This window comes from Rutilus rutilus (genome assembly GCF_951802725.1).
Source record: "Rutilus rutilus genome assembly, chromosome: 1".
NCBI classification, from domain to species: Eukaryota; Metazoa; Chordata; class Actinopteri; order Cypriniformes; family Leuciscidae; genus Rutilus; species Rutilus rutilus.
The window spans coordinates 37,775,351-37,799,621 of NC_140209.1; the positions used below are offsets into that span (position 1 = coordinate 37,775,351).

General features: G+C 38.6%; 2 protein-coding genes across 8 annotated transcripts in view; both read left to right on the forward strand.

Moving 5' to 3' along the window:
• Positions 1-9,426, forward strand: part of arhgap23a (Rho GTPase activating protein 23a) — a 67,974-nt gene extending 58,548 nt beyond the window's left edge. For 4 of the 7 annotated variants that reach the window (XM_084388692.1, XM_084388691.1, XM_084388688.1 and 1 more), the window contains exons 15-23: positions 23-175; positions 345-423; positions 578-651; positions 1,117-1,206; positions 1,497-1,622; positions 1,716-1,757; positions 1,919-2,012; positions 4,082-4,113; positions 4,487-9,426. In XM_084388692.1, the coding sequence (XP_084244818.1) occupies positions 23-175; positions 345-423; positions 578-651; positions 1,117-1,206; positions 1,497-1,622; positions 1,716-1,757; positions 1,919-2,012; positions 4,082-4,113; positions 4,487-5,899 (2,103 nt within the window). In that variant the 3' untranslated portion in view covers positions 5,900-9,426. Of the gene's footprint in view, positions 1-22; positions 176-344; positions 424-577; positions 652-1,116; positions 1,207-1,496; positions 1,623-1,715; positions 1,758-1,918; positions 2,013-2,266; positions 2,292-4,081; positions 4,114-4,486 lie in introns of all 7 variants that reach the window. The other 3 variants (XM_084388690.1, XM_084388693.1, XM_084388694.1) reach the window with 2 other exon arrangements.
• Positions 9,427-10,914: 1,488 nt separating this feature from the next.
• The window catches only part of plcd3a (phospholipase C, delta 3a), a 32,651-nt gene continuing 19,294 nt past the window's right edge, over positions 10,915-24,271 (forward strand). Inside the window, exons 1-2 of the mRNA XM_084419640.1 lie at positions 10,915-11,350; positions 20,060-20,227. Coding sequence (XP_084275766.1) covers positions 11,263-11,350; positions 20,060-20,227 — 256 coding nt within the window. The 5' untranslated portion in view covers positions 10,915-11,262. The remainder of the gene's footprint in view (positions 11,351-20,059; positions 20,228-24,271) is intronic.

Genomic DNA, 24,271 nt, shown 5'->3' on the forward strand with positions numbered 1-24,271 from the left:
GTATGTGTTTTTGTCTGTGAAGTTCATTCCCCAGATTGTGGAGATCTGCTGCGGGCTGGTGGAGGAAATGGGTCTGGAGTATACGGGGATCTACAGAGTGCCGGGAAACAATGCAGTGGTGTCCTGTCTGCAGGACCAGCTCAACAAAGGTGTAGACATCAACATCGCTGAGGAGGTGAGATGTTTATACACGATCTCGGTCAGAGACACCATGATTGTTAAACTGCCTCTGGCTCTTTGGGAGGCAACATACTAGTTATATTCACTTCCCATGTTTAAGCGATTGCTTCCTCATATACTGAGAACTTCAACAACAACTACTTTCACTTTTTCCTCCTGTACAGAGATGGCAGGACCTGAATGTGGTCAGCAGCCTGCTGAAGTCCTTCTTCCGTAAACTCCCAGAACCCCTCTTCACTGATGGTGAGATTATGAGCGTGCTAACTGTGATTTTAGTGTGCTTTTATGTGCCTAAAACAATACAATTACTGGAAACCTTGTTAAAAAGCTGTATAAAATGTCCTGTAGTTACATTTTCTTTCTTCCTCTATTTCTCTTTCTCTCTATGCCACTGAAGACAAATACAATGACTTTATTGAGGCCAATCGGATGGAGAGTGCCAGTGATAGGTTAAGGACAATGAAGAAACTGGTATGAACGTGTTTTCAGCATATTTGTTTAAACACCACATTCTGATACAAGCTTAAACCATAATTTATTCCAGTGATTACAAAGCTGAATCATCTAATATGATGATTTGCTGCTCAAGAAACATTAAGAGACATATATTTTTATAACTGCTTTATATTTTAATAATATTTATATGTAATGTATTCCTGTGACGGCAAAGCTGAACTTTCAATGTTAAAAAAAGTTGTGCTGTGTTTTTTTTCTTTTCTTTGAGGAATAGAATGTTCAAAAGACCAGCATTTATTTGAAGCGTTATAAATGTCTTTACAGTCACTTTTGATCAAAATTAATTTGTCCTTTCTAAATAAAATTAAATAAAGTCTTACCTCAAACTTTTGAATGGTAGTGTATGTGCAGCATTTAGCATTTATTTAGTATTCTCCTTGATTTAGTTTTTCTTTTGCGCTTTTCCATTTCTTCCTGCAGATCCGTGATCTACCAGATTATTACTTCCACACTCTAAAATTTCTAATTGGACACCTAAAGACTGTGGCAGACCACTCTGAGAAGAACAAGGTGAGCAATGCTTGATTTTCTGTTATTCAGATATTTCAGTATTTTAAATAACAGTTTTACCATGACTTACAATGCATATTTGAAGACTACAGTTATTAATCTTCACATTTCTATTCAGATTTAAATTGGGTTCAAATTTGAGAGTAATAAAAAAGTCAGGTTCAGGTTATTTTCTCATCTCATAATGCTTGAGAAATTTCACATTAAAAAAGCAGCAGAGCCGCTCATTTAAACTGCATACAGTAGCATGCTTGTTTATGGTAGTTGAGTCTTACGGTGCACTTGTGCAGATGGAGCCACGTAATTTGGCGCTGGTGTTTGGCCCCACTCTTGTCCGGACCTCAGAGGACAACATGACAGACATGGTCACCCACATGCCTGACCGCTACAAAATTGTCGAGACACTCATTCAGCATGTGAGGCGCACCGCTGACAAAACACACCTCTGAGTTTACAGATAGCCTCCATTTGAATTATTTTAAACAATGGTTTTCTTGCTCTCTACGCAGTATATCTGGTTTTTCGTTGACGAACACGAAAAGGATGAAAAGGTTTGTTTTCTTTATATTTAATATGTTATTGAGAATCATAAAAAAAACATTTATGAATCATCAAGTCATCTACAGTATATGACTAAACTAAGCATTTAAAGAAAAGAAAATGTGACAGTTTTTCATGTGTTTTGACTAAATGTTTGAATGTCGCCCCTCAGACACCCGTGGACACGGAGGATGTTCAGCCCGCCCCAAACATAGATCACCTCCTCTCTAACATTGGCCGGACAGGCCTGCTAGGGGAGGCGTCAGGTGAGACAGCTTAACCTGTATTCTCCTGACTAACTGCCATTGGCTAGCAGTCATATTCCACCTCAGATGACTAACACTAGATACATACTTTCATCTGCATGTGAATGGACAGTAATAGACAGCAGGTCAAACCTGTTTCTGTTTTCCTGCATGTTGAATGCTCTACACTTCTAAGTTTTGGTTTTTAAAGAATCTTTTTCATTATATTCACTTTCTGCTGTCTTTCTCTGTACATTTCTGCATTCCTTTCTTAGCTGAGCCTGTGGAACAGCCACTGCGGTAGGATGGGTTTCCCCTGCCAAGCTCTCACTCTCTTTGTGTTTGTGTGTGTTCAGGAGTGTGTATTTAATGACTATATGCAGAAGTGGGAACGTTAATGTTTGTATCAAGCGATGAAGGTGCTTATGGGCCCCGTTTATACCTGGTATTAACATCTGTGTTACTTTGAAGTGCTAAATTCAGTTTTTTTCTCCTCATTCAAACCAACCACATTCAGAAATATCTTAGTAGGGGTGTATCTAATATTCGGTTATTTTTTAGCATGATAGTATACGGGTCTAAGTTAAAAATAGCAACTCTGTGTGCTATATAAATTGTTTTTAAAATGATTTTGGACATTTCTAGTCAAAATGTTATAGGTTAAATTTCAGTTTTGACTTTTAAATGAGCAGATACACTGACTAGTATTTACACTATTTTTTGATTGATTGTTTATAAAAGAAGTCTCTTATGCTCACCAAGGCTGCATTTATCTGATCAAAATACAGTAAAAACAGTAATATTGTGAAATATTATTAGAGTTCGTAAGTACCTGTTCTGTTTGAATATATTTTAAAAATGTAATTTATTCCTGTGATGTCAAAGCTGAATTTTCAGCATCATTACTCCAGTCTTCAGTGTCACATGATCTTTCAGAAATCATAATAATATGATTTACTAATATATATTTGCTGCTCAGGAAACATTTATTACTATCATCAGTGCTGAAAACAGTTGTGCTGCTTAATTCTGTCACTTTAATCAGTTGCGCCACTGTTATATACAAATATAATATGCCATTGTTAAATAATTTTAATTTCTTTAAAAAAGACTTTTGAATGGTAGTGGTTTGTATCACAAAAGTAATTATCATGTAAAATAATTTTTGCAAAATATTGAAGAGCTAAGGCTTCACAGTTGTGACTTTTGAATACAAAGTGACACCCATGCCAGGTAAACGGGGCCTGTGTGTTGTGGCAAAATTGTGTTTGGTTTGTCCTTCTCCCCCTCTGACAATTACAGTTTCTACAATTACAATTCTACCCTTGCCCCTCCCGTAGCTTCTTTCATGGGTTGATGTCATCAGTATGTGCCGTGATGTCATCAGTGTGCGCTTTATCTTTACCACTGGCTGCTGCATATATGGGCTCCTTCACTTCTTCTTCTATGACCCTGTTCACATTGGAACATTAACTGACAATCAGTGGCTGGTCGTTTGTTACACAGATGTTGCTTATAGTGTATCTTCTGTGAACACTGTCTCACAATCACTGTTTATGGGGGTAATGCTTAATGATTGACACAGAGGCTGCTATAGGTCTTGTTTAATGTATTAAAGGGATAATTCACCCAAAACATTTAAATTCTGTCATCATTTACTCACCCTCAAGTTGTTCCAAACCTGTATGAGTTTCTTTCTTCTGCTGAACACAAGAAGATATTTTGAAGAATTTCAGTAAGCAAACAGTTGATGGACCCCATTGACTTCCATAGTATTTTTTATTTTTTTGATGCTATGGAAGTCAATGGGGCCCATCAACTGTTTAGTTACCAACATTCTTCAAAATATCTTCAAAATATCTAAAGAAACTCAGACAGGTTTGAAACACGAGGGTGAGTAAATGATGACAATTCATTTTTGGGTGAACTATCCCTTTAAGTTAACTTACTGACAACCACAAAAGTTCACTTCTCCTCTGTGCCTCTCATTAAAACACCATATATTTAACATGGTGCCAAAATGTTTTTTATTTTCACTAACTTCCTCTCACAATCTCTTTCCCTATCTCTCTCTGTTTTTAACTGACCAGACTCAACCAACAGTGATTCTGCAAAATCTAAGGTCAGTAATGACCAAACGCTATTTAATATGTTTGTTCTGTTTTAATAGTATAGTGTAGGTATTTGAATGTGTTTTTCTATGCATTTGGATGCTAGTCCAATATAATAGTCATATTTAATTTTGCTTTCTAGATTTAATATTGTTTAATATTTATTTTATTTATTATAATATATACTTTCCCTCTTGATTTAATATTAGTTTATTGTTTTAATATTTAATATGAATTATATGGGGGTTTTTTATTCAGTTTTAATGTAAATGAATGTTTTTGTTTTATCTTTTTAAATGCATATTTAATAATAAATAAATGCATTTAATATTTATTAATAAAAATATATTTCAAAATTTTAATTGTATTATATTTCAAACTTAGGGGTCGTGGGGATCAAAACGTGACTTTACTGCCAAGGATATCCTGACGTTATCGATTATGTCGGCTGTGACCCGAAAACGGCGAAAGCGGCACAACGGCCGTCTCGTCGGCAGCAGCACAGACGACGATTCTGAGCACGAACCCATTAAATCCTGTGTCTCCGAAAAAGACGATTTGCAAGAGATGGGGCGGGTGGCATCCTTCTGCGCCCCTCGAGCGGAGGGAGAGGAAGATGAAGAAGAAGAGGAGGAGGAAGATGAGGAAGAGGAGAGTGAGAGACAGAAGGCACAGGAACAGAAGGAGGAAGTAGTTCCCAGCATTTCCTCGACAGAGGAAGCGCCACCAGCTGTGCTGCTGAGCGAGGAGGAGGAGCAAAGGTCTGAAGTGAAAGGTCGCAGCTGGCGAGGAGATGATGCGCGGTCTATTGTTTCGGGCTACTCTACTTTGTCCACTCTGGGGCGGAGCTTAGCATCAGAGGGGCGGGGCGATGATGCAGATGATGAGCACAGTGAACTGGTGAGTGAAACCGATAACGAAAGCGGATTCGCCTCGCGCTCCCTCACCCAAGAGAGGCCGGAAAAACCAACCCGTTCCGATCAAAACTCGCAGGCCTCACCCGAACCGACCGCGCCACGCAGTTTCCTATATGCGCACTGCAAATCCCAGACTCCCTCTGCTGCCTCTGGCTCCGCCCTCGCTCCGCCTCCTCCTTCCCTCCACATCACTACCAACCCTGAAGACCAAGCGAACGATGTCGCAGCACGTTCATCTACTCCCTCAACCTCCTCTCACTCATCTTCCGCCTCCCAGCGCCTCCACAGCCGCAACTCTTTTAACTCCCACCGCCTCATACAGTGCGACACCCTTGCACGGCGTCGGCTAAAGTCAGACAAAGCCAAAGCGTCCTCGTTGGACCTTTCAGAACTGTCAAGCAACTCCGCCATGGAGGGAGAACGCCAGTCGGGTGCAAATCAAATCCCTGATTGCTCTCCGTCTCCTCCACCAAAAGCCAAATCCTCCAAAGAGGTTAGCGTGAGAAAAGAGTGTACGCCAACATCCTTGGCTGGTCTTGGAAGTAAGAGCTGCTTGTTGTCCCCTGGGCAGGGTTCCCTGGCGGATCAGGTACGGGCTCGGCTGATGGGCTCAGCGGATGACCTGCGCAGCGTCGGCCTGAGGAAGCAGCTCTCGCCTGAGACGCGCAGAAAGAGACGTGCGTGGAGGAGGCACACAGTGGTGGTCTCGCCTACAGATTGTTCAGGAAAAAAAACACCGGCGCTACCCCCCAAACCGATAGCTTCACCCCCCCCTGTTGAAAAGCTGGACGTTGGAGAGTCCCACCCAGAGTGCTCAGAGACTGAAGCCCCTATTGCACGTCGGGCCCTGCCTACCTCGCGTTTTCGTGATTTCTTGTAGCAGTGATGGTGTGTACAGGCTAGTGAACCAAGAGAGTTGGATTTGTGTTGTGTTGTAGCTGCGCCATCCGTATGTTTGTTATGAGTTCACACTGACAGCGATTAACATCATTGTAGAGTACTTTTGGTCGGTAGACGTTCATACTCACTGCAGTGTCAAACTGGACCAGGTGGCAAATTATGTGAGCGTCATTGTGCACCATTCAGAATTGAACTGAGCATTCTTTAAACTTCCAGTTCAGTTTTTGAATTGGCATTGAATTTAAAGTGAGGTAGCAAACAGGATGCCCAATTGAAATTCAGATTGAATAAATTGGAATTCAAATGAACTGAAATTTAAATTAAACTGCAGTAAGGGGGTTTACAGACCTGTCAATTGTTTGCTTTGCTCTGAAACAGGGATTTACAAAGTTGCATTTCTCCCTTGGTTCGCTTTCATAAAGAACATTTTTATGCAATTGAATATTTTTACGTTTATGCAAGTCACACCTGTTTCGAAAAAGAACAATTACATTTTAAAATGAAGAGGTGGTCTTTGGTTTTTAGCTGCGATAAGAATAAAATTGACGGTTATTTTCGTCAGTTACGGCTCGTTAGATCTAGCATTCTGTCTGCTTTGAAACAGACACCGAGATAAAATAGTGTGTAAGACTACATTTTGTTGAATGAATGAATTATAGCATTTATTTGAATTAATTAGAGAGAGAGAGAGAGGTGCGTTCCTGCGTCTGTTTAGCGTCTCTCTCTATTAATAATGAAGCTGTGAGTTTACAATTACTTCAAAATAGCGACGTAACCCCCTCGTTGCTGAGAAATATAACGTAGCGAGTCTGTACCGAATCTATTCTATTACTAAAAGTCGCAGGGCTTCGTTGATAAGTTTCTGTGCTCCTGAATGTTTCTGTGCGTAGCACGGTCTCCGCTGAGTCCGCTTTCTGTGTGAGAGTGACTTATAAATGTGTGTGCGCTTAAAACAGCGCATTAATATAGAACGGTGATTCAACTGACTTGGAACTACATGTGCATTAAACGTGTTTTATTGCACACCTTCCAGCCAATCAGAATCGAGTATTCAGACAGACCATGGTATAATGCTAGCCTGGAAATCCAGACCTAAATCTAAAAGATTAATGGTCTGGCGTCGACTAATGAAAATCGCCCAGCTCGAGGGGCGGCACCAAGCGTGCATTTGAAAATCTCAGTGCACACAATTGGATAACACTACGACGACCAATCACAACAATAAACCCCATACGCTTAGCTACCAGCGGAGCTAACTGGTAGATTAGACTCTTACCGTATCCGGTCGGCAAAACAGCAAAAACGTCCTTCTTGCAAAGGAAGGATTCGAGCGCCATCTTCTGTTCCTGTTTTAGATAAAAAGCCAAGTCTAAAGGCCCTTGCACACTGAGTCCGAAATTATCGCATGCGTTTTTTCGCTTTCGTGATTCGGTGGCTCTGAATTGTCAAAACGCCATTCAAAATGCTTGGTACGGATGCGAAAAACGCCGAAAATTGAACCTGATTCGATTTTTTTTTTTGACGGACGAAAGTTTCGGAGGCAGTGTACAAGCGTGATTGACATACCGTGAGGTCGTATTTATTTTTTAACGTGCGAAAATTTCGGACATGAATTTCGGACTCAGTGTGCAAGGGACTTACCAGTTGTTTGAAACGGCTTTGGCCGCTACAATAATCGAGTTGTTCATCCATAGCCATCTTGCAATGTTTACTAATGACTTCGACGTCACAGCGCTGTCGTCTTCTGTTTAGCTCGCCTCTGGCCCGCCTATATCAGATAACCCGATGTGATTGGTGCAGCTCAGATCGAGGGGCATATTTAATGAGCATCATTACTCAACACCAGAGTAACTCGCTGAGCAAATTCAACTTGTGCTCTCGCGAGAACTCTGGATTACCAGGGTAGTATAATGCATAAACAAACCGAAACTAAGGGAGTAAATTGTGCCAGGTTTCAAAACAAATGCTCCAATTGAGCCAGGTGTGAAAACGCCCTAATTGTCATTTGTAACAAGAAATGGAAGTTATCAAGACAAACTTCTGCTTCATTTGAAATGTCACCTATAGAAATGTGTGCTTATTTTTTATATACTTCTTTGAATTTTACAAGAATTAAGATTCAGTTTATGGACCAAGGTGGAAAAAACACTTTATTTCCCAGAATGTCATTAACTGTTTTTGTTTTTTTAATACATTTCTTTAAATTGTAATTTCCTTAAATTGTTCAGTTTTCATTCCAATTCAAAATCAACTTGCTGTAGGGCTTAGCCAATTTGACCTAAAACGTCATTTCCATGAATTGAAAGGGATCCGACACTAAACTCTACCCTGGTCTGTATTCCCATGCACTGTCGCTGCCTCACATTACAGTTCATTTGCATAAACAAGAACTCTTTTTTTATCCAAATGAGTAATTCATGTCACAGTCGCTTACGTTGCCTGAAATCATTCTTAATGAAGATGAATCCAGTCGTGTGAACGACCTTTTAGGTTTGTGAGCACTAATTTACATCACTCTTTCTCTCTCTGACCAACTTCAGCTGCATGGCAAAAGGGGCTTTTCAGTGTTGCCAAAGTTTTTTCATCATCATCTCCTTTTCACATTTTCTTCTTCTTCCTTTTCTTGGCCAGTCACATGACAACATTCTGTAATGCCAAGACCCTCACGACTCAGTGCTTTTGTGCTCTCGAGTCCCAGACGAACCAATTCTCCGAACGTGCCGGTACAGTATTGGTTAAACAGTGTTAGCAAAACAGGAACAGTGTTGACAGTTTTACTAGTTTTAACACAGGCCGTTGAGCTCAGCGCAAGTGCATAATTCAACCATTAACTCGCTACATTAAGTTCCATAAGAGGCAGTGTGGTGTGTTCACCTTCCCACATATTCCTTTACATTGAGTAATGGCTCATTGGTCAAATAACTTCAAATGAGTGTGTATGTGTGTCTGAAATTGCCTGTGTAAACAGTATGTGCTCGAGTATGTGTGTCAAACGATTTTGTAACATTTGTACAAAGCCTTGCTTAAGTTAACCTTGTAAATATACATATATTATATTGTCATTTCTTTTTTTCCTTTATTTTAGTTTTTATATGGTTTACAAAAGTGCACTTAGGTGCACAGTCATTTCTTTCAAGATGTTACTTGAAATGTTTTCCTTAATATTTTTTGTTTGTTTGTTTTATACACAGTATATATTATACATAAATTTTGTATGAATATAATAAGTACTTTTATTTGGAAATCTTGGGGTGTACCTGTTTTAACTCCACTAGACTGTTTTCCCTGTTAATGGCCTTTCTCTGTGACTTACAAATACTATGCAGAAATCTATTCACCTCAATGAAAAGAACAGAGATCTAACCTGCAAAGAGTGTCTGTCACAAGCTATAATAAAATCTTATTGCAGAGCTTATTTCATTTGGGTTTTGTCCTTTGTCTTGTACTGAAGTCATGTTTGTACTTCAATACACCACACGAGTTTCTGACAGTAGTTCGTCTCAATTATTTACACGTGTGATTATTCTTTTCACATCTACTAATCAATAATAAGAGGTGTCTGATCAAGAAGACATAGCTATGCAATGCACATCATACACAGTTGCCATTTCAGATGTCTTTGACCTTGGTGCTGATGTTTTATTATATAATGTCAATTATTTAGTGACAGAGCTTCCGTGTGTGTGTGTGTGTGTGTGTGTGTGTGTGTGTGTGACATTTTTTGGTCCCCATGAGGAAAACAGCTTTATAAATCATACTAATTAGTTTTTTAAAAATGTAGAATGTTTCTGTGATGAGGGTTAGGGGATATAATATTTGTAAAAAAACATTACATCTAAGGGAAGTCCCCATAAAACACGGAAACCAGTGTGTGTATGTGTGTTTACAGCACTGTAAAACCTGTATACAGGTCAATGTGTTCGATGAAAGTTGTTTAACAGGTTTAGCCTGTTGTATTTCTTTTACAGTCTTCAATATAAAAGAATTCAAAAAACGTTATCAATCACTTCCTTATGGGTATCTGTTCTATTATTTATCATGAATTAATATTTTAACCTATACGAGGAGATATTACTGAAAGATAGATTCTCAGATTTTCCATGAACATCATGACAGCTTTCTCACGTTAAACACTCACAATGGCTATACTATCCATTAGACTCATCAAAGTCTAATGTGTGTGCGTGTGTGTGTGTGTGTGTGTGTTCATGTATTTCCTTACCAAAGAAAGACTGCTGCCGTTTTGATAATAGAATGCGTTATCACTAAATGTATTAAATTTGAATCTCAACAGAAGGTAGGCTAAGTAGCCTATTACTCTGATGTGTGAAGGTGTGAGTTTATTATGAATCTCATTATTTCAACCAAGTCACTACCCCGTTCGATTACTTTTTTATTATTATTATTACTCTCATATATTTTATCCTGTTTTATTTTATCGAATTTTAATTTATTTTATTTCAGGTCATTTCATGAAGTTTTATGTAACAAAGTTCGGGAGGAGCATGTTCAGGTAATCATCCAATCAGCACAAGAAGAAGCCAGTAGCCTATAAATAAAGCCTTCCCTTACCTCCTGTCTCATGACAAATTTCTCAGCATCCCGCCACCACCCCATCACCTCACATTCAGATGGGTCTGCTCATAGATAAGATACCTATGATCTATACATTCATAGGGGGGGAGTACTCTGGGGTCGGGCCGAATTCCGAGCTCGGAGCCCTCCCCCCGGACAGCAAGCCAAATACGCATTATAATATTACATCAGATTTCATTAACATGTGAACTCGTGAAATTAGTATGGCAGCAGATGGCAGCATTGATCACGGTGTGTGAGCTGTCACACACAGAATCTCACACAGTGCAGAGACATTTAACTCTGAATAAAGAACAAAAAAAATAAACTCTGAATAAACACGAGAGGTGGAGTCTAAGGAATTGGGTCTTTGTGAAGTTCATTCAACCTCATTTTATATTTTTGTTTGCAACAGTGTCTCCAAAGATAAACTTTTCCAGGCTAAAAACAAGTAGGCTAACAAATCAATTACGCAACCTATTTCTCTATCCAGACAGTTTCTCTCATACAGTCTGTGAGTGAGTGACTCGAGTTCATCAGAGAAATATTTATCGCTCCTCGCCGGACTCGAGTTACGCGCTGCGTTTTTAGAAGCGTCAAGTGTTACGACAGGCGTCGCAGCAACAGCAGCGCTGCCTACACATGCATTGACCGAAAGATTTAAACGCGCACTTCTGGACTTTTTTTGTCTATTGATTATTCACATTTACCTCTCGGTTCAGGGCGGCTATAAGGATTACTGACTGGAACCGACGGCATATATTCAACATGTTGGGGAGAAAGAAGAAACCAGAGACCGTTCAGACTGAAACTAAAGGGTTCGAGTCGAAAACCCACGATCCACTTCGGAAGCTTGGTGAGATGATCATACATTAAGACAAAATTGCCTATTATACTCCTGAGTGTGAATGTTACTTTAAGTATGCATGTTGTGTTTAACATACAGACAGTTTGCAGTCATTTTACAGACAGTAGCCTAAGCGCAATCTCAGCAACGAACTACTTCTAAGTCATATGAGCAAATTCACCCATTCCGCACTAAATCAATAAAGACCTTTAACTTTTTGACATCTGTTCATTTTGCGAAACATGACATATGACTGTGAACTCACGAGATTTGCTGTTTTATTAACCCTTTATTGTCTTTGGGACTTTTTTAAACCATGATTTTGGGAAAGAATACGCGATAAATAGGCTACACATTTGTGATTTGATACAATTATAATTAAACAGTTTAATTAGGCCTAGTTCTGGTCCTCTAGTTTGATTGGCTGAGCGTATTAGCATTTGTATCAGTATGTATGTGAGTGATGCAAAATGATTTTCGTTTTCGTTTTCGTTTTTTTTTTTTTGGAAGCAGTTGTTATTCCAACTGCAGTGAGAATCATTTTTAGAGTTTTTTTTTTTGTCTATAGTAATGCACTATAATAAACAATTTAATTATAGGGTCTTTAGACCTGTTTTACAGTAATCAATCATTCATTAATATCATTTTCATATGAAGGATCAAAGTTGGGTGCACTTGAGGACGATATGTGCAAAGTTTTCAAAATTTCAATGTTCTTGCAGTGTTGTACATTAGGAAACTAAATGAAAGTTCATGCATCTGTTCTTTTGCTTACTGTAATACTTGGTCTGTGTACACATGCATCAGATAGAGCTCTTTGGGTTTTTTTAAGACAGCTTTCCAAGTTATAATTAATTATTTGAAACTTTGTGTTCCTTTTCAACAACCTTTTGTTTCTGAATGCAAGAGCACATCCTGTGTGAACATTCCCTTAAGACTTGATGCTGCTACAATGTATGTAATGCAGTACAATATATATATATATATTTTTTTAAGTAACTGGTATGGTCTGATATATTTTCTTTCGCAACTGGCTTAACCACATTGCCTCACTCGTAACCACTGACTCTTCTCACAAACGTATTATTTTCCCACTCATGTTTACGTCTCATCTCTGCCTTTCAGCAGCATGACTCCATCTGAGATCACCAACACCTGCACTTATGGCCCATGCTGTCCACGTAACAAACAATTCAACATGTTTTACTTTTTAAATCAACGTTTATTTTGCCATTACATGTTATGCAGCAAGAATACCTGAGACTAACACAGGTCTTGTTAGTATCAGCCCAGTTCTGAAACCAAACTAAAATATGTGCCAGTTTATCCTTCACGCTTTTGAAGTGAACCACGATAAGAGGGTGGAGAGATAAAAATACAGTCATGTGAAAAAGAAAGGGCATCTTTTAGAATTTTATGGTTTACGTATCAGAACATAATAAAACTCATCTGGTCGTTAATAGGTCTTAAAATTAGGTAAATAAAACCTCAGATGAACAACAACAAATTACATTTTACACCGTGTCATTATTTATTTAACAAAAATAAAGCCAAAATGGAAAAGCCATGGGTGACAAACTAAGTAAGTCTGGACTTTGAAAAGGCCAGTGAAACACCTTTCTTTTCTTTTTCAGCCATTCTGTTGTAGATTTGCTGCTATGCTTGGGATCATTGTCCTGTTGCATGCCCCAATTTCGGCCAAGCTTTGGTTGTTGGACAGATGTCCTCACATTTGACTCTAGAATACTTTGGTATACAGAGGAGTTCATGGTAGACTCAATGACTGCAAGATGCTCAGGTCCTGTGGCTGCAAAACAAGCCCAAATCATCAGCCCTCCATCAGCGTGAAGGACAGTTGCTATGAGGTGTTTGTGCTGATATGCTGTGATATGTTTGGTTTTCGCCAAATGTGGCGCTGTGCATTACGGCCAAACATCTCCACTTTCATCTCGTCTGTCCAAAGGACATTGTTCCAGAAGTCTTAGATGGAACTTTGCAAACCTAAGCCGTGCTGCCATGTTGTTTTTAAAGAGAAGTAGCTTTCTCCTGGCAACCCTTTTCAAACATGCCATACTTGTCCTGTCTTTTTGTAATTCTACTGGCCAGTAGAGGCTGAGATACAGATCTTGGGTTTTATGCAGTTTCTCTGAGCACTGCATGATCTGACCTTGGAGTGAAATTGCTGGGACGTCCACTCCTGGGAGGATTAGCAACTGTCTTGAATGTTTTCCACTTGTGAATAATCTTCCTTACTGTAGAATGATGGACTTCAAAATGTTTGGAAATGTCTGCATAACCCTTCCCAGATTGATGGGCAGCAACAATTGCTTCTCTAAGATCGCTGATGTCTTTCCTCCTTGGCATTGTGTTAACTTAACACACACCTGAAGGCTCCAGAGAAGCAAACTGCCAATTCAATTCAATTCAATTGCTTTTATAGAGTTGGTCACACTTGCTGATAATCAATTAATCAAAGGCATTTGATTTGCAGTGCCTGACTGCTACTTACCCTCTTAATTCCTATGGAAGCAGTAAGGGTGTACTTAGTTTGTCACCCATGACTTTTCCATTTTGGCTTAGTTTTTGTTAAATAAATAGTGGCACGGGGTAATATGTCATATGTTTATGTCCCAATACATAAAACCACAGAATTCTAAAGGGTGTTAGTTCTTATTCACATGACTGTATTTGAAACGATCTAAAATGGATGTCATTATATGATATCATGTAATCCTGGAATTACTGTATTCTAGCGTAGTATTATGCAGCATTCTTCATGAACATTGTAGGGCGTGTTTATATCATTGTTTTACAGCGCTGGTCTTTTATTGCAGCGCTTTTATTGAACTCGGCAGGTCTTTCATCAGTTGTGTATCACACCTCTGCCTGTTTTAGCTGGGTTTCTTTTGCATTAACTTATGAATGTGCTGAATATTGTCGTTATATCAAGTACAAGACCTTGTGAAGACTCGTCTACATTCGCTGGCTTCTTTGCATAACTACAGCACTGTGACTGCAGTTACTTGAGAAAGAGCTTAGCTTGAACTATTGCGAGTGGGCGATAACCCTGCCTCAGTTTAATTATCTGTACTTAATGTTGTGCTCATAAGTATTACTTCCATAGCAACTTATGGAGAATTAGTTATTTTTATTGAATGTTTTAGTTAGACCTGTTCCATGGCTGCCATAGTGCTGATTTATCTCTGCCATGGCTACTGTATCCATAGATATTCTAGAAATATTATTAGTGTTCCGATTTATTGCACTTGTAAAATAATGTTGAGTGGCTTGTATGAAGAGGCTGTGCAAGTTGGTGCTCTTCAGTGGCGTGATTCAATGTTACTATGCCAGCACTTCAAAATACAGCACTCCAGTGGGAATAATCAAGAGGTTGTTTTAGAAATGAGATTTGCTATATATATATATATTAAGTTGCTCCCAAGTTTCTCTAGTTGGTTTACTGCACTTGTGCTTCTGCAAGTAACGAGAGAGAATAAGTCATCCATGCAATTGCTTCACATTTATTCTAAATATAGATATGCTTACTATGGACAAGATGCACCTTAGGTGAACTGTAGGGAACCGTAATAGTCTAAGGCCTGGTTTCACAGACAGGGCTCAGATTAAACCATGATTAGGCCATAGTTCAATTAGGACATTTAAGTAGTTTTATAAATGTGCCTTAGAAAAAAACATTACTGCTGTGCATCTTGAGACAAAACAATGACATTGACATATTTTAAGATTTGTCGGTGCCAGTTGGCTTCAGTTAAAACAGCTCAAACATGCATTTTAGTCTGGGACTAGCTTAAGCCTTGTCTGTGAAACTGGGGGTATATGTTGCATGTGTGCAATAAAATTTGAGACACCTCTTCACTCATATAATCATCTTTTTTTTCTTCTTTCATCTTTTTTATGTTTAAATGTATACATTTAGTAGACACTTTTATCCAAAGTGACTTAGAATAGAGGAACACAAGAACTACTAGTCAAAAGTTTGGGGTCGTAGAATTTGTTGATGTTTTTAATGTAAAGGGTACATTTATTTGATGATAAATACAATAAAAAACTGTAAAATTGTGAAATATTCTTAGAATTTAAAATATCTGTTTTCTACTTTGTTAATTTATTCCTGTGACGTCAAAGCTGAATTTTCAGCATCATTACTCCAGTCTTCAGTGTCACATGATCCATCAGAAATCATTCTAATATGATGATTTGATGCCCATGAAATGTTTCATATTATTATCAATGTTGAAAACAGTGCTTAATAGTTTTGTCCAAAACCATGATTTGGACATTTTCCAGGATTCTTTCCATTTTCCAGGATTCTTTGATAAAAAATAAAGTTTAAAATAACAGCATTTATTTGAAATAGAAATCTTTTGTAACATTATGTATGTCTTAACAATCACTTTTTATCAGTTTAATGCATCCTTGCTGAATGAAAGTATTAGTTTCTAAAAATGCACTAAAAATCTTGCTGACCCCAAAGTTTTGAACAGTAGTGAACTTTAAAGTTAATCCAGGTTTTTTTATCCAAAAATCAACTGAAGTGGTAGTTTTCATTTTGCATGACCAGCTTCCTCTTCCTCATTCTCACTTACCCTTAGAATTAAGTCTCCTGTCTTCAGTACTGTATCATTATGATTTCTAAGTAAGTGACCTCTATTATGACTGGCTAACCTGTTTGCATATGAAATAAGTGACATCATCTTTGTGTTGTGGGTTGCAATCCGATGTAGTCTGTGCTGCACTTACAGGTTTTTGACATTAAACCCTTTGAATAGTCTATACATTGTGGTGTATTCACAAAACAAAATGCGCCAAATTCTTTAGTCAGAAACCTTCAGGGACTTGGTTCTAATATGAGATCCATGATTGTGACAGCACAGCCATGATGAACCATTTTTTGCAACTTGGTTTCATCGAGGTGACACGCTCGGTGTAAAATACATTAGCTTTTATTAGGCTTGTGATATGCAGTGTTATTTTAGTATTACTTGTATACTATTATAGTGTTATTTATTAATATTTTGAATTAGCTTTCTATATTATAAGTTTTTAATTTAATTAAAGTTTTAAAAAAATATGTTTTAGTTTTTTATATTTCTATTCAGCTATTTTAGTACTTTAACTTAAAGGGGCTAGATGTAGAATTCAGAAACCCTTGTTATTAGCGACACCGGTGGCCATTAAGTGAACTGCAGCCAGCAACGTATTGCTCGTTCTCGCACTCGTGTGCACGTACCGTACAAGAGACTGAACGTATTTCAATGCCCCAAAATACTCACTGTGAAGTTCTGTGCTTAGAAGTAAAAAAAATATAATTTGGAAATGTGTTTGCATGAAATACTGTTAACGAACATCCAGACGCTGTCCACACTGCTGAGAGTGACGTTTAGATGTGCTGCGCGCTTTCCTCTCTCAATAACAAAATAAACACATAACAAAAATCTGTGGTGAGAAAGCAGCAGTTCATAGCAATGTGCATTTATTTGCAAAAGCTCTGCAATTTATCTGCATCATGTTGACAGATGAAGTAACATTAGACTGTTATGATGGTTTGATATAAAGAATATTTAAGACTATAGACTGTATAGATCTGGCTATGACAATAGACAGACAATAGTCTGAATTAATCCCTTTTCTTTGCGTAACGCATTGAGTGCAGAGTGTACCTCTCTTGGCATTATCTTGAACATTGTATAAGCATTAATTTCATGGTCAAAATACCCACACTTGCAGTCTTGGCCACTTGAGAGTGTGTGCACGCAACACGAAGTACTGTAAGTGTGCAAGAATATCCCAGGTCTTAAAGTCCCCCTGTAGTCAATAATTGTATCCCTTAAAACTCATCTTTGACCACCAAAATTACACATTTAAATGTTTTCTCCTTGAAAACAAAATTCTTCATGCCTTAAAATAGCTTGAATCTACTCTACACCCTTGCCTTGTTTAGTATATGCAGTTCTATGAATATGCAAATTAGCCCTGCCTCCACTCACTCACACCAGCTCATTTAAAGATCACATGTTGACGTAATTGGTTACAAGGTAGTTTGTGATATCAGAAACACCAGCGATTTCAAACCGCAATTTTGAGACTGTCCTTGGTTCACCACAGTTTTAAAGAGAAAATAGTCAGCAATGGTGCTGACCGACGAATTTGCGCATGGTTTGTCTTAAAGCATATTACAAACACCACATAGACATATAAACAACATTAAAAGCTTGATTTTCACCAGAGGGTGACTTTAAAACGCTAAATCTCAGTGCACTTAATGCACACTAAACCCACACTATTGCGCGTAAAGGTCACATCCTTCATCTCTGTCCCAAATGGAAACCTAAGTCCTCGCAATCTTCCTCCAAGTCCACACTTTAGTGACGTTATGCCTCTTTGACTGTCGGGTAGAAGTCTGCTACAGTGCTTGCGAGCTCTGCAAAATTTGGGATTTGGGATACCCTACGGTCTTGTTGACTTAACGGACACGCACACACAATGGCTATTGTAAGTCCACAAGACCGCAAGTTCACATTGTGTCATTTGGTACTGGGCCAACGTCTCAAGTCCTTCACATTAAAACCATCAGGCTATCATAGACAACCTAAGAAGTCGGGGAAGGTCACATTTTTTAAGTTTCAATACAAGCTGTTCACACATAGAAAAAAGATGAATACATGAAAAATGTCACATATAGCCCCTTTAAACGTATTTCATCGCAGTTTAAGTTTTTACTTTAAATTCAAACTCTTTCTTTTAATGAACAATAGTTTTAGTTAATAACAACAACACTGCTGATATGACTGGAGTCTTCTCATTTGTCAAAACTTAATTTCTGTTACTCGTAGAATTATATTACACACATTCTATTATACATTGAAATGAATGGGTTTTTCCAAAAAGTTCCATTCATTTCTATGTGTAGTTTTGGTCATTTTGACCTCAAATCATATATTTCACGAAAGCGTTCATTTCCGTGATTTAGTTAAGTTTGTGATGGCATTTCATTGCCGTGTTCCCAGTAGCAAAATAACACCTCCCTCCATCCCTCAGCTTTTCCCCCTGACCTCTGTGCTGTCACACTAACACACACACGCTTGTCAGAGAGACTTTATCAGGGTCTTTATATTCTGGTTGCCGTGGTGAGGGTCTCTTTGCTGCAAACACTCTTGGCTGTTTAGCAGAAGCAGTTGAGGGAGTTTGCACTGCCTCTATCCTCTCTTTTATATTATTTACTTCTAGGTCCCTTACTGTCACTCCAGTTTTTCTCTTTGATTTAATTGACTGAAAATATATTAAAAATGAAAGAAAGCAATGTTTTATCACACTTCAGAGAGCTGAAGAAGATAAGAGGGTTTGAAGTAGTGTTGACTAGAGCAAATCTCCATGCTGTGAATGAATGCGCAGCAGCCATTTCACTGTGATCGTGACCTCTATCGTTTTTTCAGGCCTTTTTGAGCCCAGTTAAAGCTCTGGCAGAGAATCAGTGGAGAATTCACTAAACAGCTGCTTGCACAACATTTGCATACTGTATTTCAGTGTGAAAACCTTTGCATTATTCACTGCTCAATCCAGTTAAAGGCACTAAATGCATTAAGTCATTGTCATTCTTCTCAGTGCAAACATGGCTTTTAGACTGCAGCTTATTCACATGACTGTTTGCCTGGCACAAATAATGCTGAACTATTATGGCATGAGTAAACAGATGATTAAAGACATGTACCAACCCCAAACTTTTGATTGGTAGTGTATGTTTTTATGCATTTTCTGGTGGCAGTAATTCATATCAATTGAGCTTTTCTTAACCACAGCGCAATAATAAGTTAGCAGGCTAAGCTTTTAGATTGCTAATTTTAGTCAGCAAGGTTTTACCTAATTCCTTTAGGTATTGTATACGCTGAATTGTCACTAAAAAAACCGAGCGTGTGCAAATAAGCCAGATTTCAGCGAGCACAAATCATTTTTTACTGAATTCCTCCCGCAGCCTGTTTTCTTTTTTTTTCTCTCTTTTCTTTTTTTCCAGCTCAGCCTATTGTAGCACATGGACTGCACAGCCAGGCTTAACTTAGCTTTGAAAAGTCTGTAAAGAGCTCATTGTGCACTACTGGCCATTTTGCCACCATTGCGCTTAGTGAACATTCCAAGCTTGCACAAGCCTGTGGAGGAGAGAAAAGCCATTTTAATCTGAGCAACAAACATACCGTTGATGATTAAGAATGAAAGTATGACAAAAACAAAGAAGGACAGTTAATTTTGCCTTCCAATTTTCATACGTGCAGTCATTACTGCTGACGTCGACACACAGAAATTGGCGTCTTACGTCACTGTGGGATGACATCATTCCTCATGTTTGTGACTGTAGACTGACCTGCCAGTGCTCTCACACCTCCACTATGTGTGAGTGTGCACATATATATTTATTTTGGAGGTAATGTTTGAGTAATGTGTTGATTTTGGTTCATATTTTGGATGAAATATCAAAGCAGTGAATGACTCAGTGCTGGGAAGTGTTAGTCGCTGGCACGTATAGCCTGAATATGAGAACAACCTTGGGACGGCACATTATGAGTGAATTACACCATGTGTAACTCTTGGAGACTTGACACTTCAGATTTACAGCATGTAGCAGGTGTGTTGGACAGACTGAAATAACAGAAGGTGAATTTATTTTAACGTTGTGTGTGTGTGTGTGTGTGTGTGTGTGTGTCATAGGTGTGTTGGACGATGAAGATGTGCGTGTGATGCTGCAGGGATCAAAGATGGTAAAGGTTCGATCCCAGCGTTGGAGGAAGGACAGGAGCCTGAAGCTTCTGGAGGACTGTGTGACGGTGTGGTGTGAGTCCAGCAAAACCTCCCGCAAGGGCAAGAGACAGCAGACCTGTGAGTACTGTATGTCACCTGCCAGACCTGTGATCATTGAGCTGCATACAAAACTGCACAAAAATATCCAAATTCAGCTTTTGAGTTCACAATTTGTGTGGCAAGCTGAGAAAGTGCATCCTTTAGGGTCAGTTCAGTAAGTTCCTGAGGCCCTTTAACAAGATATTTTATGTTTCTACTGAGTGTACCTTCCCACATCTTTACAACATATTATTTATTTGTTTAATTTGAATCGCACAGAAACAAAATGCACCTTGAAATTTGAGATTAAATTCAGTAAATAGAGCCTTCTTTACAAGTTCAAGGGTTTTGTCTGGGGAATTCATTCATTTGTTAATTTATTCATTTATTCTTACAATACAGAAAGAGATTGATGATTCAGGAATGACTTTACAGAATGCCGGTGCACTGATGTCATGATCATAGGGATTCAGGATCCGTAATGCCAGACCTTTACATGCGAATGAGAGGCTTTAATACTGCTTTAGCATTTGTTGGTCTCAATCACAGTATGGGATATGTTTCATAACTAGTCAGATCAAGGAGTCATAATAATAATAATAATAATACATTTTATTTGAAAGGCGCCTTTCTGACACTCAAGGTCACCGTACAGGCATACATAAAAGTTAATACATAAAACAAATGATAAAATAATACAAGAAATAAATTAAAAACCAGTTAAAATCAATTAGAATTACAGATGAATGGATGTTACAATGAATAGGCTTGTTTAAACAGATAGGTTTTGAGTCCAGATTTGAAATGAGGGAATGAGTCCATATTTCTGAGTTGAGGTGGAAGGGAGTTCCAAAGGCGGGGAGCAGAGCGGCTGAATGCTCTGCTCCCCATTGTGGTGAGACGGGCAGGTGGGACGGACAGGTATAGTGAGGAAGAGGATCTGAGAGAGCGAGATGGAGTGGGAACATGGAGGAGGTCAGATAGATAAGGGGGTGAGAGGTTGTGGATGGCTTTGAATGTCAGCAAGAGGACTTTGAACTGGATACGAGACTGGATAGGGAGCCAGTGGAGCTGCTGGAGGACAGGAGTGATGTGATGGATGGAGGGGGTTCGGGTAATGATTCGGGCAGCTGAATTCTGGACTAATTGAAGTTTACGGAGGGATTTGTGAGGGAGGCCCAAGAGAAGTGAATTACAATAGTCTAGACGTGAGGTGACAAGGCTGTGGACAAGAATGGCAGCAGAGTGGGGGGTAAGGGAGGGGCGAAGACGATTAATGTTACGTAAATGGAAGTAGGCTGACCGGGTGATGTTATTGATGTGTGATTGAAATGATAGTGTGCTATCCAGGATGACACCCAGACTCTTAACCTGAGGGGAAGGTGAGACGGAGGAGTTATCAGTTGTGATGGAAAAACTGTTGGTTTTGGATAATGTGGATTTGGTGCCAATGAGGAGAACCTCAGTTTTATCACTGTTAAGTTTAAGGAAGTTGAGGGTAAACCAGGATTTTATTTCAGCAATGCAATCGGTGAGGGTAGTGGGTGGGAGAGTGACTGAGGGCTTTGTGGTGAGGTAGAGCTGGATGTCATCCGCGTAGCAGTGGAAAGTAACATTGAGTTTACGGAGAATATTGCCAAGGGGAAGAAGGTAGATGATAAAGAGAAGGGGCCCCAGGACAGAGCCCTGGGGCACACCTGTAGTGACGGGGGAGGAAATGGATTTGAATGACTTAAGCTGAACGAACTGAGTGCGGCCAGTGAGGTAGGATGTGAGCCAGTTTAGTGGAGTGTGGGTAATACCAATGGATGACAGTCTATTGAGGAGGGTGGCGTGACAGATGGTGTCAAAGGCCGCACTCAGATCAAGGAGGATTAGGATGGTGAGTAGTCCAGAGTCAGCTGCCATGAGGAGGTCGTTGGTGAGTTTTATAAGTGCTGTTTCAGTGCTGTGGAGTGGGCGGAAACCGGACTGGAACTGTTCATAGAGATTGTTATGAGAGAGGTGAGAATGGATTTGAATAGCAACTGTTTTTTCAAGGATTTTGGAAATAGTCATAGTCACACCCTAGAGGAATAATAATATCGAGAAAACAAACAGGCTATTTTAACTAGTTTTCTTCTGTCTCCTCTCACTCTGACCTCATACTTGGCTTTAAGTTATTATTAATGTTTTGTTTGCTCTGCTCTCTTTGTATACCTATTGTTAACCTCGTCCCAAAAGACACAGCAGGCATTAAATCTTATGACGTAACATTTTTAGAAAATGTATGCCACTTTTTTTAAACTGGACGGATGGATTTGGCTTAGTGTAAGGAACTGTAGCAGTGACCCAATTAATCACAGGTCAATCGAGGTAGAGATTTTCAAATGACGTAACAAAGGCTGCGCTAGATACATAAAGAATGCAGAAAGGTTGTACAATGATGTGTCAATACAGGTGCAATCATAATACTGTATGTCTTGTAATTTTATGAGACGTGAACATGGACGGACTTTTGTTGTTTTTGAACCATTTATAGTTGATGTTATCATTAGGGCTGTCAGTTGCATGATATGCTGATTAAACAAATTAATCACAGATGTTCAAGATAAAAAGACAAAAAAAGAAATTCAAAGACATTACTCTTTTTGGTAGACAAGTGCATCATAAAAGTAGCATTAGAGGTCAGTATATTTGTTTTATTTTGACTGAATTTTTTTTTAATCAGTTTATAATGATTAAATAATGCCAGAATTGTTGTTTTCGGATGAATAAATCAGTATATGAATATGTCCTTGAACTTTATGTTGGGGATCCAGTATTATTCTTTTTTTCCCCATTGTAAAACTGATTCATATTTGACCATACTTGCTCTGTGTGATATATTGCTTTTGTTGAGGGACGGGACTTTCCAAGCAGTGCAACAGCAAACAGAAAACCCATAAAGTTGTGTGTGCATATACTCATTAATGCATGTGTGCAGGTGTGTGTTTGTGTCTATATATACAGCAGATATGGCTTCAGCTTCTTTTCAGTTTAATTTCCTTGTTTTATTTGTTCTACAAGGAAATTAAACTGGAAATATTTCAGGTTATGAACTGTAATTACTTTCTAAAGCTCCCTTTAAATGCTGGAAATATATATATTTTTTTGGTAATGCAAATGTTGGGAACCTTCATTTTTAATGTTCTCTGAATATTTTGAACATTTTAAACATTAGACCATCTTTCAACTAAAATGTTTCAGAAAAAGAAAAACGTCTTATAAATGATGTATAAATACTGTTTTTGTTCTAGCGTTTTGAAAACTCTGAACAAACGTTCTATCAACATTACTGAAAAATGTTCCTAACTTTGAGAGAACATTAGCCAGAACTTCTGAGAACGTTCCCGGTTTTCTGGTTAGATGATTTCAGACCAGCAGATTTGGTGCTTTTACCTTGAATAGAGATGTTATGGGACATGGCCCAATGAATTATCCCAATCGGTTACTTTCACCTTGCTTTTCAGGTGATTGTTAATCTTTTTTAATCACACAAATTTAACCTTTGCTATAATGGAAACGTATCACATATTCATCGGTGACGAGACATTATGGGATGCTCTATCATCCCTAATCTCTAGTTGTTCAGATGATTGTTAATCTGTTTTTAATCGCACTTATGCTCTTCAAATGAAATGATAATCTGCTGTGAGAGTGAAGAGAATCTGACTTCCTGCTATAATCCCATTCATGACACTTCTCTGGAGTATGGGAACGTTATTAGACCACAGGTGTTGATGGACCCTATTTAGGCAGCCCTCTGAAATATCTGCGATTACCTCAGCTGTCATCACCCTTAAAATCTGTAATTTTGTGATCTCTCTTCGTGTTTGCTGAAAACATGGCTATGAGATATCTGTCTGTATATAAGTTTCCATATGCACATCTAGCAATACAATACTATAAAGCCCAGGTCATTATGTTTATGAATAATCTCTGCTCTCAAGAGGATTTATGAGTCTTTCTGATGACTTCTGAAACCTTGTGGATAAAAGTGAACCTGTGACTAATCATGTGACTCTCTATGATTAATAATTTGTGCTCTCTGACACACACACA